This window comes from Homalodisca vitripennis, chromosome 5 (assembly GCF_021130785.1).
Source record: "Homalodisca vitripennis isolate AUS2020 chromosome 5, UT_GWSS_2.1, whole genome shotgun sequence".
NCBI lineage: Eukaryota > Metazoa > Arthropoda > Insecta > Hemiptera > Cicadellidae > Homalodisca > Homalodisca vitripennis.
The window spans coordinates 181,254,445-181,275,906 of NC_060211.1; the positions used below are offsets into that span (position 1 = coordinate 181,254,445).

At 34.2% G+C, this 21,462-nt stretch overlaps 1 protein-coding gene across 2 annotated transcripts; it reads left to right on the top strand.

Moving 5' to 3' along the window:
- The first annotated feature begins 52 nt into the window (after window positions 1-52).
- LOC124363263 lies at window positions 53-13,595 on the top strand. 2 transcript variants are annotated; one of them, XM_046818471.1, is made up of 2 exons: window positions 53-713; window positions 10,626-11,756. In XM_046818471.1, the coding sequence occupies exons 1-2, from the start codon at window positions 536-538 to the stop codon at window positions 11,207-11,209; spliced, it is 762 nt and encodes a 253-aa protein (XP_046674427.1). In that variant the 5' UTR covers window positions 53-535; the 3' UTR covers window positions 11,210-11,756. The 2 variants fall into 2 exon arrangements, with proteins under 2 accessions (XP_046674427.1, XP_046674428.1); XM_046818472.1 differs by lacking the exon at window positions 10,626-11,756 and adding an exon at window positions 12,720-13,595 and having other exon boundaries at window positions 97-713.
- Window positions 13,596-21,462: the final 7,867 nt, after the last annotated feature.

Here is a 21,462-nt window from a genome sequence, read left to right on the forward strand (position 1 = left end):
AAATATTTCGGTCCAACATATTTAAAAGAATGCCTAAACAACGATTTGTTTACTTTAGGCGTTTAAAAAAGTTTTGTACTAAGTTTCCTAGTTCTGCATATTAAATTTGTTGTGCCTGTATTACCACGTCTTAAATAGAAGAGCCTTAGCACCTTAAACACAAAAAGATGTTGCAAAGGTAGAATTCTTAATTGGCAAAATAGGGGAAAAGAACTTAACGCTCACGTTTTTGTAAAACTATTCTTGACTATTGCAATGCAATTCTGAACAGACTTGTGGTGGGCGTGAGCAGACAATCTGACTGTCGCTAGTGCCGGTACAGTGAAGCGCTAGGTCTGTACTCTGTACAGCGTCGATACACCGTCCGGTACAAGGTCGTGTCGCGGGCCGCGGTCGATGCCTGCGCCGCCATTGTTGCTGCAGCAGACTGTCGCCTGTCGCCGCCGCTCGCCGCTAGTATCGCTGATGTCGCTGCGGCCTCCACGTCACCACAGCAGTGTGTCGCGTGTCGCCGCTGCAGCAGGACCTTGTCACGATGGAGATCGACTGTCAGCTGTTGTTACAGCAGGTGCAGCAACACGAGTGTCTGTACGACCCCAGGAGTGAGAACTACAAGGACAGGACTGCCAGGGTGGACGCCTGGGACAGCATCTGCAGTGTGATGGTCGGGGACACGTGGGAGGACATGACTAGGACCGAGAAAGCAAACGTCGGTAAGTACAAGTACTCTGCTAACTGTAACAATAGTGTAGTGTTAAGATGTAACACATCGTCCCTGTTACTGCCGGCACACGCAGTAACCCGTGTTGCATTTTGTTCAAAAGCTACCGACTACGTACTCGGCGTCCAATTTTGTAAACTCGAACCTTTGTCAGTTTTCATTTCTGGAGGAAACAGGACTTTTCCGGACATTTTCCATCGTTCAGTGATACTAAAAAGTCAGTAACACTACGTTTCGAGATCTGCAATCTGACCTCTTCTTCAGGTAAATGACTAACCTAACACATAATTACAAACTAAATTAAAATAATTTGCAATTATGTGTTAGGTTAATCGTCAACCTGAAGAAGAGGTCAGATTGCAGATCTCGAAACGTAGTATTACTGGTTTTATTTTGTACCACTGGACGATGGTAAATGTCCGGAAAATCCCATTTCCTTGACAATCCTTCCATCGTCAAAAACTAACCTCAAACAAAGTATTTTCGTTTCTGTCGTGTTTATTTTTCTCCTTCTTTTCCGGTTCACACCTCATTAAAACGTTACTAATTCAGTTATAATCTTGAGGTATTTCGGCCTGCCTGTGTTAAACCGTAGCGTAATTTATTTATTTCATGGCATCTCTTCGTGGCGCGTGTTCCAGATAGACTTTCTTCCAACTTGTTTGTTTATCATTCGTCCACGAAGTTGTTCTCGTAAAGCGCAATTAATATTTTACCGTTTACATAAGACCTCTTCTTTCACACGTATAACGTATTCTGGACATGCCAGTTGCTGTTAGGTCAAAAAGTACTTTGGTATTATCAGGAAGCCACTAACTATCAACTACTTGTTTAGGTTTATCAGTAGGTTTAGCTTGGGTTATCATAAATATGTGACTAGTAGAATCAAAATTTAAATTAACCTATAGTGCGCTCGAGGGGTGTTTTTTTTTCTCGCCAGAAGTGCGGGATTGTGCCATAAGCGCCACGGAAGCCCGTGATCTGAGGTCGGGAAAGTGCCATTCTGAAATGTTCCTGGTACCAAAGTGTGGGCTTCGGTGGCGCCTTTGGTACCATCCGCGAAATAAACATCCTTTGAGTACCTAAATTCAAGGTCCAGATCACGTGAGCGCTCGCAGAAGTAAACATTAACTTCTATTCACAATACGTTCTTGTGTGTTCACTTATTTATAAGGCCTTATGGCAAATAGTAGATAGGGACAGAGTGGCCTTCGGGTTATCAACCATTACATTGTTACGGACGGGACATCCTGAAGGACGAATTTAATTAAAAATTAAAAAGTCCTACACGTAGATTGAAATCAAACTGTGCTGTAAGGTGTCAGTTAGGTCTACCAAATACTGGTTGCAGTCTGCGTGCCTCATACAATTATTCAAACCAGTTGTGAACAATTAAAGGTCTGTTATGGACAGGACAAAAAAGACACATAGGAAAAAGCTCAATTTCAAAGAATATATATTAGATAACCCTTGTTCTCAATTCATAACGTAATAGTGTAAATTTCAACTATGGCATCTTTATAATAACGAGAAAAAATTTGTAAAACAATATACATGCTACGGGCGGGACACATGACAAAGGTATAGTAAATGTTATTTTTAATGACCAAACTAAAGTATACAATACTTTACAGAGTGCTACTTAATTAATATATACCTATGCGTATATTTTTTATATAAAGTGTCGTCTTAAATTATAAAAGTTATAATTCAATTGACTTTTCAAATTTATAAAATACTCGATTTTCTCATTCTTTTATTTCTGGAGACTTGAATAGTCCACATATGTCTTCTATAAATGCTATAATATATTACTTTGAGTTGTCGATTTCAAATAACTGTTTATTGTTTTTTTTTTACTGACCATAGCCATTTACACAACTGCAATATTGTCATCCTTATCACCACAGGTTTGTGTAATTCTGGCATACTTTTGTCTGTTTATCTTTTTCTCGCCAACAAATTCTATGAGAACAAACTGTCCTACCTTAATTTCATTTTTGGACACAGGTCGAGACAAAAGTTTTAATTGGTCTTCTTCTTCAGAATCTGTATACATTTCAGAGTACCGTAACCATTCCTGTCGAAACATCAAACTTGAGGAAATGTGTCATATTCATCAAGTTCATTGGACTGGTTTGCCTCTGTCTTCTGTTTCTACCTATATATTCTTTTTCTTTCGGTTTCCTTTAAGCACTTCAATTATATCTCAATCTTACCTGATTTTGTTGATCTACCTATCATTAAATCTCTCTCGTTAGCCCACGTTGTCTCTTTATTTCTGCATCTGGTTTCAAATGATTAATCCAAGCTTGCTGATCAATTTTTTGTTTAAAGTTTGTTATTGACGATGGAAGGTTTGAAAGGATAACGGATTTCGGACATTTACCATCGTTATAGGTTATAAAAGGCATAACACAACGTTTCAAGGATTGGAATCTATCCTCTTCGTCAGGCGAGGAAGGTATTAAATACATACAAAAATAAAGAACAGAACGAAGTAAAGAAGGGAAAGAAAGTGGTTCAAACATACCCAAGGAGCTTTTGGGTATGTTTGAACCCTTTTCTTTCCCCCCTTTACTTCCTTCTGTTCTTTATTTTTGAATGTTTTAATACTCCCCCACCTGACGATAGATTCCAATCCTCGAAACGTTGTGTTACAACGATGGCAAATGTTCCAAATCCTTTTATTCTTTTCTGATCAAGTTTCAATCTAGCTCTGCATTTAAGAACATGAACACTGGCTTCTTCTTTTTCCAAAGCACGTTTCTCTATATTTAAGGTCATATCCGAAAACAAAAAAATTTTCAGTTTATATAGAATTATAATGCAATTTGTACAGATTTTTCTGTCAGAGGTAGGCCTATATAAAATGTTGGTTGAAGTAAAAAAGGTTTATTGGAAAGATAAATACTTTGAAAGCTTTACCAAACCATAATAATGAAAAAGCATTACGGATGGGACAAATTTTAAACTTTCATATAAATACAAAGAAAAGAATGATTAAATTAATGATTAAAGAAAATTTTTAGGTTAAATTAACAGTTCATTGTTAACAAAAAATTCATTGTTTTATTAAATGTTTCATTTCAAATAAACAAACTTTCTTAGCTTTCTTGTTACGGACGGGACTTCCGGGGAGCCCGGAAGGTAAACTTCCTGGTTTCTGATCATCAACTTGATCAAAACTTGTATATCACTTAAAACTAAAGTTAACAAAGGTTTCCCTGCAAATATTATCAAACAGTTTATCAATATGTTCTTCTTCATATATTTTTTTCAAAATCACCTTCAACTTCAAATCTGAAGAGACTAACAGGAACATGTTAATTAACGGTGCAAAAAATAAGTAAAAACGACAATAATTATAAAAATAGTTAATGATTCTGGCAGCTCAGGTTTTCTCCTACTAATAACACTAAAACTGAAAGTAAAAAAAAAATAGTTAAAATGTTACACCTAGGACTACTTTTCTATGGAATGGCTTTAATTAATACCAAGGTACCGGTAAATAAAATTGTAGTTTTATACAGGGTGTGCATTAAGTCATGATACACCTGGGATATATTACAAACAGATTGAGATATCGATGTACAATATTCACCATACTTATAACAATATATTTTTAGGATTTTTTGGAGGTTGAAATAAATCCCCCCACTTTTCAGAGGGAAGTAGAAGGGGTTAACTGTAAATTTTCAAATTGCAGCCCTATTGTGAAATGTATGTGACTTCCGTATGACCTGGGATTTGTTAAAAGTATTACAGTATTCAACATTAAATTAATATTAGATTTAATATAGTATTTTTCAAATTAGTGTATCAAATTAACAGGAAATATAGCTGGTTGTACAGCAGTTGTCCCAAAGGTTGTGATCATTTTGGTTTCAGGATTTATATGGTCAGTCTGTACCTGTAGACATAAACAGTTTAGAATTCATATACAATGAAAGATGTATTTATCAATATCATTATCTGAGATAGCTCTGTCCCGGAAGTACAACGTAAAGGGCAATAACATAACCTTCACGACGTGCTTGATCACGTGAGTTCCTGTCACAGAGCGTGGAGTTTTTGCTCATAATAACGTAGCCTTTGTTCTTTAGTCATATGCGCGATAGAGATAAAGTCTAGTTGCCAGCCTTTGCAATTAATTATCAATTTATGTTTTAAATATCTTCAAATATTTCGGCATCACCATTAAGAGGGTATGCCGACCGCGCGTCTTGAGTATGCATTTTCAAATAGCAACTCTGCATTTAATATAAATTATAAACCATTAGTAATAACAGACAATCATATATCTAACATAACACACAGACACATAGTGACACATAGTGTGCATTAAGACACTAAAATCTAAGTTTCTATTGTAAAACATTTGTGGATTCAAGGGTGGGGACAAGTTCCATTATATAACACAGTTTAAACTAGCCTGAGCGTGACCTTTGGCTTTGTAAAATGACCTTGAGTTTTTTCCGTGAGAACAACTCCAAGTACTGTTACGCCCTTATTTTTTCACAGCGCTACGGAAGATGTTTCATTTTACAAAGCCTTTGATTACGCATCCAAGCGCTTTTAGTTTTTAAATGATGAAGTAAAAAAGCTTTTGAGATTTTTTTCTAGATATGACTAGTAAGAATATTGAAAAAACAACAAAACCCTTCTGTTGCTTTTTAATTATATCTTTAAAATAAGATATTTCCTATACTTCTATGACTAAGAATAAGGACTTGAGGTATTTGTTCTAATGAGACTAAATCCAAAATGACCGCCACTGAAGTCGATTTTTAAGAGGACGTTCAGTAAGAGATGTATTACATTCAAATATACCAAGGTATTATTAATTAATTAAGTATAATAAGATTTAAAGATAACAGCAGTACATCGATTTACATTTTGTCCAAGTTCAATAAATATGTGCAAAGAATTTTAATACCCATTTTAATTAACTTAGGTGATGTTGTTCTTAAACATTTGAATTCTTGTTTCGTTAGTCTGAATAAAATTTTAAAGGTCGATTGGACAAAAAATGGGAGGAAAATAAGTTGAAAATGTTAATTAGTATTGTAGTACAACTCAAGCATTCCTTATATAAAATGCAATAATTAGTTATAACAATCCATATTATTTTAATTTTCATTTTACGGTCGTTAAAAGTGTAAGCGTTGTTGCAATATTAATTGCGAACCAATAGAGTTTTATATTTTAATTTAGTAATGATTGAAAGATGTTTTATTAAATGAACATAGAACTCAGAGGAGTGTTTATAAATTGATGCGGACTTCGTTTAATCTAGAATCTTTAAAATCGAAAAATCCACATTCTCCACATACTTATTCATACAAGAGTATGTTATTTAAACTAGAGATACTATAAAGTAAACATTTCAGCGCAAGGTAACCCTATATGCAATTGATATTCCTTTCGTATTTTGTTTAAGAATGCTTCAAAAATTTACTTCTTTTGAACCTGTTCAGCATCAGTTTATATCCTTCATATGAGCTAAATAAAGGTGAGGTGGTAAGGTTGTTGGGCTTAACCATAAATTAAAGTAATTAGTAATTAATGCGTAATTAAGTTATTAGTTAAAGTAGGACTACGTTAACGCGTTATGTTGACTATAAAAATCGTTCTACAGGCACTTGGTCACATGGATCAATTACTTGGTCACATGGATCAATTACTTGGTCACATGGATCAATTACTTGGTCACATGGATCAATTACTTGGTCACATATGGATCAATTACTTGGTCATATGGAATAATTACTTGGTCATATGGATAAATTACTTGGTCATATGGATCAATTACTTGGTCGCATTGAATAATTACTTAGTCACATGGAATAATTACTTGGTCACATGGATCAATTACTTGGTCACATGGATCAATTACATGGTCATATGGATCAATTACTTGGTCTCATTGAATAGTTACTTAGTCACATGGAATAATTACTTGGTCACATAGATCAATTACTTGGTCACTTGGATCAATTGGATCGTTGGCGAGGCGATGGTGGAGGATCCACAACTGCTCTATTCTGCACTAGTATTCCCTGTTGATGCGTTCATTCAAATTGCCGTTTCCATAACTGTATTACATCCCTCATAAATTAGTTAATTTTTTAATTTGGATTTATGGCCATACTTTTTATTTAAAACTATCGTAAACCGAGTAGTTTTAAATTATTGTAGCTATCGAAATTCCAGTAATATTAGTATTTTGAACCCTGAGGTGTTTAGGATGTTTGACGTACCAGTTAAGTGCGAATGTTTTCATGCCAAGAGCAAGAAACGAGAATATAAAATTCCGAAGCGGATCTCCGAAACTGCAAAAATTGTCTTACATTTATATCAAAACCACACCTTTGGGAAGTACATAAGACCATGGTTAGGAAATAAATAACAAAATTTAACCTTATTTGGACGTTATCTCCGTGTCAGATTTGCTATTACATCACATGCAAGATAAGCAGCGTGAAGCAAACAGTGACGATGACGTGATTCCTGAGTCCAATTTCGACAGGCAGCATTTTTATAAAATGCTTTTCTTCGCAAAGCAAAATGTGTATCAGCTAAGAAGTACCATATTTGCTGGATTCAATTTGAAAACTTCGAGCTTTTAAGACATTTTAGTGATCTTTTTTACGTTGAAAGAAACGCGTAGATGTGATTTATAAAGAAACCTTAATTCATGTAAATTAATGTTGAGCGTAAAGTAATTTGTTATCTGATCTTCAAGATCTTTGTAAGCGTATCCTCTATTTCTTCTTTCCAATACACTTTGCACCAACTGATATCTTATTTTGGACCTATTATTGAAAATGTAGTAGCATATACTTTAATATTCGAGGAATAAATCAAGTCTTATTTCATTTTTCACATACTATGTGATTGGGGTGGATGTATGCAATCTATAGGTGAAGATCGAAACTGCAAAGTTTTTCCTGAATTGAATTACCAAAACAGGATCCTCCATTCCTGTAGCCAATCTTGGAAATTGTGCTCTGCTCATGTGGTAAAAGATTCTTTAAGCTTTAAGCACGTGCTTTAATATGAATTTTTTAAATTGAAATTTAATTAGTTGTTTCAAAATACCAAGCAGTGTGGTATTTCTCACTAGGCTACAATTTAGAAAAACATCACATTTTGTAAAACCTAGAAGAGAACATTTAGGAGACAAATGTTTATTAAACTGCAAGTTTTGGCTTTATTATGTATCCAAAACTGCATTCTCTTGTGTAGCCCTCACGTGAAAGCCACCCTTTGCCTGTTGCCAATAACTTCGATTGAAGATATTTTGACGTGACCTATAATCCAGCATCTTTGTTATAGATTTTGAAGGTGGTTTGACGCTAGAGTACATTCTATCCTTCTGTGCCAGTATCTACAATTAACCTTTCTATGATATAGGGTCTTGTAGTTCCCTAGCTAAGCGATGGAATCTGGAATTTTAAATTGAATTCGACACCTTTTCCTGTTTCTACATCTTAATTATGTATACAAAACTGCATTCTCTTGTGTACCACTCACGTGAAAGCCACCCTTTGCCTGTTGCCAATAACGTCGATTGAAGATATTCTGACGTGACCTATAATCCAGCATCTTTGTTATAGATTTTGAAGGTGGTTTGACGCTAGAGTACATTCTATCCTTCTGTGCCAGTATCCACACATTAACCTTTCTATGATATAGGGTCTTGTAATTCCCTAGCTAAGCGATGGAATCTGGAATTTTAAATTGAATGTCAACACCTTTTCCTGTTTCTACATCTTAAGGTTTTGAAATTTAAAGTTATATTATGAACGTCAAAACGAAAATAAAAACTTCAGTGACAATGGAAAACAAATTTAAAACAATAACAAAAATAGGTTAGTGACTCATTTGGAATAATCCAAATTTTTAGTTAGTCAGAACTGCTAACTATTTTAAACAGACATTTATTTTATTCAACAGACACTCGTCTTTCAACACTAGGCCATTTGTGAATATCAACGATGACAATCATAATTCTATTGTTCTTTCAAACTAATCATACTCTGTTAAGTGTAAACAATACATGGTCGTTAAAATTTGATATGTAAGGCAACATTGCTCCTTAGTTTCATTATATTTATGTAACCTATGTTTAGTTTTATTGATTAATGTGCTTACAAGTAATACATAACACATATTATGTAATTTTGCACCTCTTTTATTGTGCATAGTATGTATTCTTCTCGTATTAATTTTCGATGAGGACTTTTTCACAATACAATACAGCTGCATTGTACTAAGATGTATAATGATGTGTGCTGATGAATATTATTTATCACTATTCAGGGATGGGTTTTCTGCTAACTAACACACGTAACCCCTGCATAGGTCCCTTCCATTAAAAAGGAGAAGGTTCTCACTAACTCACGACTGAAACTTAGGTGTTTAATATTGCTATTGATTATTCGATTCGTAAATTTGAACAAGGTTAAACGGTAATACATTACTTGTAATTTTTATTTCATCACACGATTCTAAGGCCTTGAAAATTAATGAATTTAAATGGCCACTCTAATGAAACACAATGAAAGGATGTCTTGGTTTCCAGGCTGAAATTTTGGTATCAGGTAATTTTGGACAGGTGATGAAATTTTGGTATCAGATCTTCCAATGACCAGATCTACTTGCGAGCATTTAAAATCCAGGAAGAATACCAGACAATGCTACACTTATCAACGAAGAAGCTCAGAGATCAAGTGTTGGGTGATGGAAAGAGAGGGCATTTTAAGTTTATTTTTTTCTAAAAAAGAGAACTCAATATTGGAGATTACCAACAGGGACCAACCTCTGAGTTTTATATAATCCCAGAGGGGTCTGGTGTAATCAAACTGCGCTGTTCTTGGAGATGCAGATATCTTCAAATCTTTCAATGATCACCATTGATATCAAAGTTCCTTAGGATTCTATGATGCCTCTTTCGAAGGATATCGACCTTCGCCTTTCGTGAGACTGAGTGAGATGTAGAGATAACGCGATTTCCCCTCATATCCATCACTGGCATTAGGTATATTTGCACATATGTGGTACATATTGGTCTAAGTATGAGTGACCGACGAAACCAATCATGGAATTCACTAAATTCCCGAATGGAAAAAGGAACCACCTGGGTTCACTCTTGTAACGAAACGGGATAATTTCCAATTCCCTTGTGATGAGAAAAGGTTATTCTGAGACCCTGTTGGATATAATGAAACCCCAGGCCTATTTAGTAGTGTAAAAGAGGGTACTGATACAAGAATGTATCTTATTGCCTGTTGGGATTTTAGGGGTCTCACTAACGGAGACATCTTGCCAACTTAGATACTGCTTAATGAAACCTCGACACCGTTGGAGAATATAGCCTTTAGATCCTCACAAAAAAGCAGAATGGAGATATTTATTTAGTAGAGAAGTATATGGCGAACAACTTAACCTCATGTTGCATATCACCTATCTTCATCACCTTCTTGTTGAAAATCACAATCCTACTTCAGTAGTGACAACAGTTCCTTGTAAAGATACACCTCATATTTCTCATCATCTAAAATCTTCCTGTATATCCTACTTATTCGCAGGATGCATTCAAACGTGCAGGCGTCCAGGTAAAGGTTAATCCTTGATAGCAGCATATATTAAAAATATAACTGATGAGAACCTTCTACGCAAGGGTATCGAAAAACGAGCAAATTATCATTTTTTTAATGATGCAGGTATTTGTGAAATGTTGGTAAATTAATTAAGTTAAGACACTTATAGTTTGCTCTTGCAGTATATATACAATTCGCTTTTTCAAGGACATTATGCATCATCAAATGATCGGTGTTAAGCATTATAACTGCGTGCTGGAGATCTCCAAAAATATGTTAATTGTTGTTTCTTTCAGTTTCAGAATGTAGAGCGAAGTATCATTCGTTGAGAACGTCGTATGCAAGATACCTTAGAGAGTTAAAGAAGAATCCCTGTTCGTCTATTGCGAAGAAGAAACAGTGGTACTTAGCAGAGGACATGAGTTTTCTTGAAAACTTTATCACTACCAATAAGTTCAGTGTGAGTGATGTGGTTATCAATGACGAAGAGGCAGAATCCCTTGTGGTGGAGGCGGACTTCATCGACGACGCTTCAGCAGAGGACGAGAAGTTTCCACCGAGTATGGATCAGCCTGCTAGTGAAGACGGGTCAAACCCACAAATGAGAAAAAAGAAAAGAAGACCAAAAACTGCTCTAGTTGCTGCGCCCGTGGTGGCGTACGTGAAGTCGATTAATGAGATAAAAAAATTTACTAAAAGAACTTCAGATGATCCGACCATTAATTTTTTTAAAAGCATTTTGCCCGATGTCAAGAAACTTAGTGAGAAACGGAGAAGGGACTTTAAGAGCTTTGTGCTGGAAAAATTAAATTCACTTCTGGATGAACAAGAGGAAGATGAAATATCGGAACCCTCACTGAGCTCTCAGATATCGAACTGATAAGCATTTTAAAATCCCGAAATATTCAATATCAGTGTTAAAAGTTCCATACATGCATGACCAATTACGACGTGGAGTTTAAAACCACTTGTGTCCAGACATAGAAGTGAATTTCTGGAAGTGACATGTCGTATATATGTTTGTTGTTCCTGAAAATATTTCACGTATAAGATATAATACGTGTAACAAGTCTACGTGGCTATCTATGTACAAGACAGTTATAGTTGCTTCTATTGCTTTTGAAAGACATTAACATATTGTATATCATCACATGCTTGGTGGTAAACGGTGGTGGTGGTGGTATCACTGATGAAGCTGACTCTTCTAAAACATGTTAATGTGTTTTATTTCTTCAGTTTCAGAATATAGAGCCAAGTATCACTCGATAAGAAGATCATATGCAAGATATGTTAGAAAGAATAAGAAGAAACCCAAATTGTATGTAATTTTTACGACACTTTGTAAACACTCTCATTCAGAAAACAAATCTAACGAAAGGAACACTATGTTAAATGTGTAATCTAATAAAGTATTAGAAACATTCAAAGAGTGTATTATTACCTTAGAAGCAAGCTACTGCAAATCTATCGATTGTTGAATATCGGCGTGAAAGTTTCAGACTGTTATTGACTCGTATTGAACATCGATTTAGGTTCCAAGAGACATTTAAATGGGCCAATCGATAGTTAATGATCGATTCAAGGGAATTGTCAGACGATTGTCAACCATTGAATATTTCAGAATTTACTTCCATCACAAGACCGAATTAGTTTCAATAACCAACATTAATTCATTGCAATTAAAGCCTAAACAGTTGTAGTTTCTAATTATAATGGTTAAAACGTTAAATGTAGTTTTAATTTTATATAATCTTACCATTGTTAAATATATAGGTTGTGTTAACAAATTATAAGCAAGTTTCAAACTCCTAGTTTAGTGATTTACTTCTACAATAGTTAAATATTTCAATATGTGCAGCTAGATAAAACTTAGTAGGTACACTTCTGGCACAGACAAATATAATTGAATATTGTAACAAAACTAAAAGGAGAAACGTTTTGAGCGAGGAAATGTCCACATATTAATTTACACAATACAATGTTACAATTTAGTTTCTGTAAGCTCTGCAATATCTGTTGTAGCGGTCCTGTATAATATCTGTACTTGACTTTAAAAATTGGAACCTATATTTTCTAATCCAAAAATCAACGTTTGTTTTTCGCGGACAAGTAGGCCTAGTGATTTCAGAACAAGTGGAAACAAATTTAATGTTCGTAATCAGAATCAGTGATGTAAAGTGGTACATCAGCATTGCCTCCACAAATTCTGGACTATTTCACGTACTAGAGCCTCATATTCTGACATATTACACATTAGTTACAAAAATAGGACTTGGCTGCTGACAACGGATTGCAATTGAGTTACTCTGATTTCGTGACTCATTTACTTCCCTAAATTCCCCTAAATCATTTGTGCTTCACAAATTTTACAGATTTTTCTTTATTTTCAGGGAAAGAAATCCAAAAAAAGTGGAAGAGCCTGAAAGACGCTTACGTTAGGTGTTTACGAAACAGGAAGGAAAAAAATAGTAAAGGTTTAATCTCAACGAGGCCCTACATATATGAGAGACAAATGACGTTCCTGAATGGAACAGTGAAGTCTAAACGTAAATCGGATGCCTCCAATGCCTTCAATCTTGACGCAAGTGAAGACCTAATTGACGGAGATAGTGACGATACTGTGGCCACTGTGGACTCGCCTACACCGGACGCCACAGAAAACTCATTCCCGCCAATCAAAAAAAGCAGAAATGCTGTCGACGAACCTGAGTCAGAACCTGCAAAAAGCATACAGCACGACAGAAGCCAAGATTTTTCCCAGCCCACTCAAGTGGTCCAGGTCGTCAGTAACGTTTCGCTAGTCAACGAAGAAGACAAGATGTTCCTTATGTCTTTACTTCCTCAATTGATGGACATGTCTACGATGGAGAAATTGGACTTCAAAATTAACGTGTTGAAGCTTCTGAAAACCAGTGTGGAAAATAAGGAAAAGAGCAGATCGGGTCGGATCTAGACTCTTCGCCGTTGATCACCTATCGCTTGCGTTAAAAGTATTAGTTGTATGATTAGTTTATCTTTATAATCTATCAATACTTTGAAATTTAAAAAGTTATATTTTTTAATACTATACGCATTTGTTTAAGTAAGTTCAGCAAGGTGTTTATTGTTTTTGCAAGTCTTTTCAATAAAATGTAAAAAATTGTAATGTCATGTACAAACCAACATTCATAAAATTATGCGGATTTTTCCTTTCTCGTTACTAATGTATATACAGTTGTAAAGTTTTGTATATGTAAACATTATATAGTCTCTTTTTACTATCAAAATAATGTTATAATGTTTCCTTTACTTCCCCTAGAAAACTGCAAGTACCATTTAATACTTTACACCCGTGATATGAAGTGGGTAGGCAAGATACGTCATTAATTATGGAAATTAAAAAGTTTAATGTCTGTAATTGCTCAAATTTGTCCCTACTCTGCAAAACTATAGCCGGAAAACAAACTTTACTACTATATCTTATACTTTTAATCGTGCTTTACAATGAAACACTAACTTAAAAACAGTTAACTGGTGTTTTCAAATATAAAATTATATCTTACACATACACAAGTGATTTTGTTACAAGGTTTTACATGTAAAATACATATAAAACTTAGGTTGTTGTATTTTCCAAAATAAACATAACGGGTTGTACATTTTTTATTGTTGTTTCATACAGTCCAAAATTTATATAAATTTGAACTCTGTTTGCGTCAACAAAATACAGGTTTACAATAAAAATTGAACTCGTGTTATAAAGAAAGTTTTACATTTAAAAATATAAATTTTATAGTTATAACATTGGTCTCAAATACTAGTTTGTTAATATTTTCGTTACTTTTTTATTTTACAGTTACCAGAATCTCGTAGTATTTTCTCTTTCCAACTCCTCTTTCTTCAACTATTCAAAAGTTCAAAACTATTTTTCAGTTTTGCTTAAAACACCTTCTCTTTGCTTAGAAAATGTTTCTTTCATTTTTTCAGAACTTGATGATGGAATTTATCACGAAAATGATGGGAGCACGGATTCTAATTGCTTCCACGATTTATTTAAGTGAAAAATATTTTCACTTTGAAATTATTTTAATTTGTAAACGAAAGTTTCGTATCGTATGGAAACAGTCCAATATTCCTTTGACACATATAACCGGTTTATGTATGAGATCATATAAAATATACATAAGTAGATAATAATGTAGGGCTCTTGGCGCAATTTTGGGAACAATCAAAATATTAACCAAATTACTGTATACATTCACTAACCACATATATAAAATTAAACAAAAAACTGTAAATGAATACAATGCAAAATACTGTATAAAGTACAATAAACAGTTTAAGTGCAATGATATATTTTCTTAGCTGGTTAACAGAAAAACTTTGCAGTTGATCTGTTTTTAGGTTTTTATAATATTAGAGAGTAGAATTTTCTACAGACGAAGCAAAACATTCTAGAAGGTTAGAGGAAATTGATAAAAATAACCGCATCCTTTCTAGATTCTTAAATATATTAAAACGCTCGCCATAATGTTCCATTCTGTTCAAAACGCTGTAAAATGACTGTAATAATTGTTAAAAAAAAATAAGATTCACATCAATTAATAGTAAATTTATTCAAACAAAAGTTAATATTAACACTTTTGTGTAAAGCAATTATTTTAAATTATGTAATAAAAATTTTATCTTTCTTCACGAATATTAAACACTTTATTACTTCATTATATAGTGAGTGAACTCAGTATATTATTTAAATAATCGACGCCTCCTCTATATGTTACAATGTATTACAACAAACTTTTCATCCTTCATTAGTCTACAGTACTTCACAACTAACTTTTCATCCTTCATTAGTCTACAGTACTTCACAACTAACTTTTCATCCTTCATTAGTCTACAGTACTTCACAACTAACTTTTCATCCTTCATTAGTCTACAGTACTTCACAACTAACTTTTCATCCTTCATTAGTCTACAGTACTTCACAACTAACTTTTCATCCTTCATTAGTCTACAATACTTTACAACTAACTTTTCATCCTTCATTAGTCTACAGTACTTCACAACTAACTTTTCATCCTTCATTAGTCTACAGTACTTCACAACTAACTTTTCATCCTTCATTAGTCTACAGTACTTCACAACTAACTTTTCATCCTTCATTAGTCTACAGTACTTCACAACTAACTTTTCATCCTTCATTAGTCTACAATACTTTACAACTAACTTTTCATCCTTCATTAGTCTACAGTACTTCACAACTAACTTTTCATCCTTCATTAGTCTACAATACTTCACAGCTAACTTTTCATCCTTCATTAGTCTACAGTACTTCACAACTAACTTTTCATCCTTCATTAGTCTACAATACTTTACAACTAACTTTTCATCCTTCATTAGTCTACAGTACTTTACAACTAACTTTTCATCCTTCATTAGTCTACAGTACTTCACAACTAACTTTTCATCCTTCATTAGTCTACAGTACTTCACAACTAACTTTTCATCCTTCATTAGTCTACAGTACTTCACAACTAACTTTTCATCCTTCATTAGTCTACAATACTTTACAACTAACTTTTCATCCTTCATTAGTCTACAGTACTTTACAACTAACTTTTCATCCTTCATTAGTCTACAGTTCTTCACAACTAACTTTTCATCCTTCATTAGTCTACAGTACTTCACAACTAACTTTTCATCCTTCATTAGTCTACAGTACTTCACAACTAACTTTTCATCCTTCATTAGTCTACAGTACTTCACAACTAACTTTTCATCCTTCATTAGTCTACAGTACTTCACAACTAACTTTTCATCCTTCATTAGTCTACAGTACTTCACAACTAACTTTTCATCCTTCATTAGTCTACAATACTTAACAACTAACTTTTCATCCTTCATTAGTCTACAGTACTTAACAACTAACTTTTCATCCTTCATTAGTCTACAGTACTTCACAACTAACTTTTCATCCTTCATTAGTCTACAATACTTTACAACTAACTTTTCAACTTTTTCTACATAAAACCACACAATCACTTTACGCAAATTTTTTTGGTTTAATTTTCCTGGCTTTTTAATGATTGTAGATGAACATAATGATACTTTGCTTAAAGCGAAATATGTAGCAGAAATTTAAGAATATCAAAATCCTCAAAAAACTATTAGAAATCGTAAAAGATGAGTACTAAAAATACATGTATAAATAAAGGCATAAACTTTAATTGTAAGGGTTTCAAATGTACTCCTTATAGAGTTTTATTAATGAATCAGGCTTTATTCCGTAATTGCACAGATTTTCACTAAGGTAGAACTGAAAAGCCAATGTTTATTTTTCTAGTAGTAATCGAAACTACTTTTAATTGTATATTTTTACAAGCTTGTCTAATTTGTTGTTTTCCAAACAATATGTGTAATATGTTTTCTTTATTTTACAACTAAAACATATTGTAAGAGATTTCTTTAATTCTCTAAGGCTTTCTAATCTTAAATTATTATATTAATAATGCTTTCTTCCCTCACGAAATCTTTAGACAAGATGACAGATTTGGTAACAATCTCAACAGATGTTTTATTGATTTAGAACAAATTTTAAACTGCCTCTCAATAGACTTTACATTGATTCCAAACATATTTGACAACATTCTCAACATGTTTTATGTTGAAATTAGCAGATTGTACAATGAATATATTAATATTAATTTTGTAGAATACAGAGTTTTCAATTATATATAATTCTACATATGTAACCGAACTGTTATTCATTGTCAACAAATTTTCCATTTGTAAGGTTTAAATTTGTTTTTATGTTTCTATACATTTCAAAAACGTTCAAAACTGTTTAAATAAAGAGATTTTCAATAAGAACTTGGGATTCTCGAAGATACTGGAAACAGACGTTATATTAAAAAGAGAATAGAATAGATTAACCATCAAAAATTTTAAAGAGACAGATGAAAATGAACTTCTTAAATATTTTATTAATATTTAGTGATTTTTTCATTCTTTGATATTACAGAGATGAAACACATTGGGAGAAACAAAGAAAAATGTGTGACAATGACAAACTTTCACTACTGTGCTTTATGTAATATACCAAAACAGAATTAATGAGAAGCTTCTCCTGGACAACGAGATAGCGCAAGAATTTTGGAGATCTGAGCTCTACCTTTCTCGGCTCTTTGGAAGAGGACGCAACTTCTTGAACATAACCAGTGTTAATATCACCACATTGTACATGCCGCCGTGTTCACTTAAGTTAAGAACCTAAAGAAACCTCTCATTACACTTAGTCATAAAAGAAGCTATGTGCTTGCTTCTGGAGAAACAGGGTATTTAACATCGGTGAGGTTGGCAGGAGGGATCGCCTCCTGTCGAGATTCCAAGTTCTATCCCTCATGAGGAGGCTCAGTCATGTCACTTGTAAGAAGGTCTGTTCCAGCTTCTTCCAGTCAAAGAGGGTAGGGACAGTACACTCTCAGATTTAGGCTTGCTTCAACCTTTAGCACTATCCTCTCCAACAGTTGTTCTCCAAAATAAACTGAACTTGTCGATAAACTTTTCACCCCAAAATCTTGTCATTTGGCTATGGCAGTGATGTGACACATCGGTTTTTGCTGTACCCAGAGTAAGTTCAAACTGGACAGCATAGAACATCCAAACACCTTAGTGATGTCTGGATGAAATTCATACATTGAGATATTTTCCATGATGTTGCACCAGAACCTTTAGTGATCCCCAAACATGGGATTATTAAGAACCAGATGGTTGTCGGCAAATATACTCATTCCACGCTGAACTATGTTATGCCCAATCCTTCACTCATAGGTCTCATTTCACGAATCCCGGAACATTTACTACTTCTGAACTCTGTATTGTGCAGTCGCACAGATTTTCACTACGGTAGATTGGGTGCCCTTATCGGGATTATGAGATTTCCTTAAATACCCTTCTGATCAGAGATCGTTAATAGAAAAAAATCGTCTCATTCGCGTGCACGAAGCTCTAAAGCACTGAATCGGAGCATCGTCGACCAATGAGATGACCTGAAGCACTCTTATCGTTCATGAGAAGATGCCCCCAAACTGCATCAGGCGCTAACAATTCAGCCTGTGCTTCAGTGGGGAAAATCCTCAACCCTACACTCGATCTTATCCAACCACTCCAACTGAAGAAGGGTTGTGGTCGAACACCGTTGAAGGTGGAAAGATGTTGAAAATAAATGTAATCACTATTGGAAAAATTTTGGGGAAAACTTTATCTCCGCCAACCGCACCCCTGCTGCAGACCTTGGATGCTGGTGACCTATGCTTTCAAGTGCCACTGTAATTATTGTTGGTCATACGACTTTTTATCACTTACTTCCGTTCTTTCCTCAACAAACATAATAAATTCATAAACACTATCAAGCCTATAAATTACGTGTTTAGAAATGTCAAGATTATATATAACATGGTGGTGCGGTGTGCCAAAGGAACATTGAACAATAAACACTGGTGAGTAATACATTTCTTTGACAAATATTTTAATGCGTTGGCAGGTTTTTGTGGGAATTTACTAAAAACTGGTTTTAAGCGAATTCATTCGGTCAGATAGAATAAAAACAGGTTTACAACAAAACAAACCTAGTTTTTGGATTCGTATAGGCCACGAAGCCAAACTGTTGAGGTTTGTAAAGGTTGTATTGAGTCCTTAGGTGCGCTAGTGCTTGACTATAAACTTCTCAACATCTAGAAACTACATTTTTAAGATAATTGCTCATGCTTAATTAATTTATTAGTGTTATAATTCATTGTGGATAGCCCAGGATCGTTTATAATGACTAAAGATTAGAATTATATCTTACTCTCAATCAACTCAATGCGCATGTATTTCTACGGTCACATGTTGAGAAGGCTTATATTCAAACACTACCAAGCCGTGGTAGTGTTTTTTTAGAAATTTAAATATGCAACGATACACAAACACAAATAAGTGTCACTCTGCCCAAAGTGCATAAATCACGATTGTGCACTCAACCATAGAACCAATTCATTTGGAAAAATTATATTTGTTAGATATAAAAATGTTTTAATAATTTGGGTCAAGTTTGGATTTTGAGACTAACTACTTTTATAATGTTTTACTACATTATTTGCTAACCCCATGTAGCCAAATATAAAGGGCAGATCATACTCAGTGATATCGGAATAAAATATTTACTTAGTGCGTTAATTAAAAAAATAAGATTTTGTTTATCTTTGCCCTTTTTATGTAACACTACGTTTAGAGAACTGCAATCTGATTCTACCCTACGTGGATAACTAACCTAACACATGAATTACAAACTGCGTCAACTTGAACAAATCATACCAATGCTTTATGGCATACAGAATTGAGTTTAACCTAGTTTATTGCCTGGGGTTAGGTATCCACCGGAGGAAGACATCAGATTGCAGGTCTCGAAATGTTTCGCATAATGTCCGGAAATCCTTATTACCTTCACACATCCTACATCGCAAAACATACTTTAAACAAGAATTTTTATTAATGAAAACGGAAACTTTTGTTTTAAGCTGATCATATTTAGGAGAAAGGGGCCCTACAAAAGATGTTTTAAACTAATTTTTGTAAAACTGAAATTATTTGGGGGAGATTGAATGCGAATTGAGTTTTCCTTTAATGACAAAAATGAATTAAACTAATTTTTGTATTGTAAAACTGAAATTACTTGGTTGAGATTGAATGGGAATTGAGTTTTCCTTTAATGATAAATGAATTAAACTAATTTTTGTATTGTAAAACTAAAATTATTTGGGTGAGATTGAATGGGAATTGAGTTTTCCTTTAATGATAAATGAATTAAACTAATTTTTGTATTGTAAAACTGAAATTATTTGGGTGAGATTGAATGGGAATTGAGTTTTCCTTTAATGACAAATGAATTAAACTAATTTTTGTATTGTAAAACTGAAATTATTGGGGGGAGATTGAATGCGAATTGAGTTTTCCTATATTGACAAATGGAGTAGTCAAATATCCGATTGTGAAGCAGCTTCTACGCAGAGATCAATAATGTGTCAACGTCACATCAGTATATTTTGTGTTTAAATTTAGACTTTTCTTGCCATGTTTACTAATAAGTTTGTCACAGACACAAGAGAGAAGGGTTGGGGACGATGGGGAAGGGAGGGGTCGGTTCTATTCAGGCAGAAATATGATTTGTAATACGCCTCTTTGAGATTCAAAGAACTTTCAACTCTTTTCAAACACCCCAACCCTTCGTCTTTCATGAATCCTGAACATCTTTGTAAATCTTCATGAATCCTGAACATCTTTGTAAATCTTGTGAAAGCCTTTCATGAATCCTGAACATCTTTGTAAATCTTGTGAAAGCCTAACTTGCGATGTAAAAGAAACTTTTCAGATTCTTTTCCCTGTTGGGAATCTTGTAAAATAAGTGTTCCTTAATACACTGTTTCGTCCCTGGAGCGGAGAAAGTTACAATTATTACTCAAGCAGCGGCAATCTCCGACATCTCTGACGGCTTTTTGAGATGGCGAGTACTGTAACTCATGCTTCACCAATCTTGATTGAACATTTTACAAGTTTTATTTATTAAGCAGGAAAAATACCTTTTAGCTTCTAGATTCAGATTGTGTCCCCTCAAGCTCTACTATTGGCATAACAACCTTAAGGTTTAACTCAGCTTTCAAATACCATAACTAAAAACAAATTCTCCATACAAGTGTTCCTTTTATTGAAATACCTAACGCTTCTAGTTGAATCCGTTATTATTTATCGATCATTTGATCTTTCTAGCCTTTCACTGATTTTAGTGAATGGGTAAGTATACTAAACTGGCCAATGGCGCAGTGTAGCGGGTACGGCGGTTATCGCAAGATAACAATATCAAGCAACGTCGAGCGTGGCTGCTGCTTGGATAGGTGACCGCTGAGCGATCCTGTCCTTGCAAGCAGCCCGCCTGCCCGGCCATTCGTGGTGGTTTGGAAGTCACCTGTAAGCCGTTGGTCCCCAGGTTAAGTGTTAGAGAGGGCTTCTTGACCCTAACTTTGCCGGGTAAAATAAGACATCTTTACTTTACTTTACTTTTACTTTATTTTTAGTCTTGGAACACTTACTCATTACATTAACCAGACTCGCGTAAGCAAC

Excerpts from the sequence above, each read along its gene's own strand:
- LOC124363263 (XM_046818471.1), top strand. The coding sequence starts at position 536 with ATGGAGATCGACTGTCAGCTGTTGTTACAGCAGGTGCAGCAACACGAG. Across the intron at positions 714-10,625 it reads GACCGAGAAAGCAAACGTCG|TTTCAGAATGTAGAGCGAAG; the intron begins GTAAGTACAAGT and ends TGTTTCTTTCAG.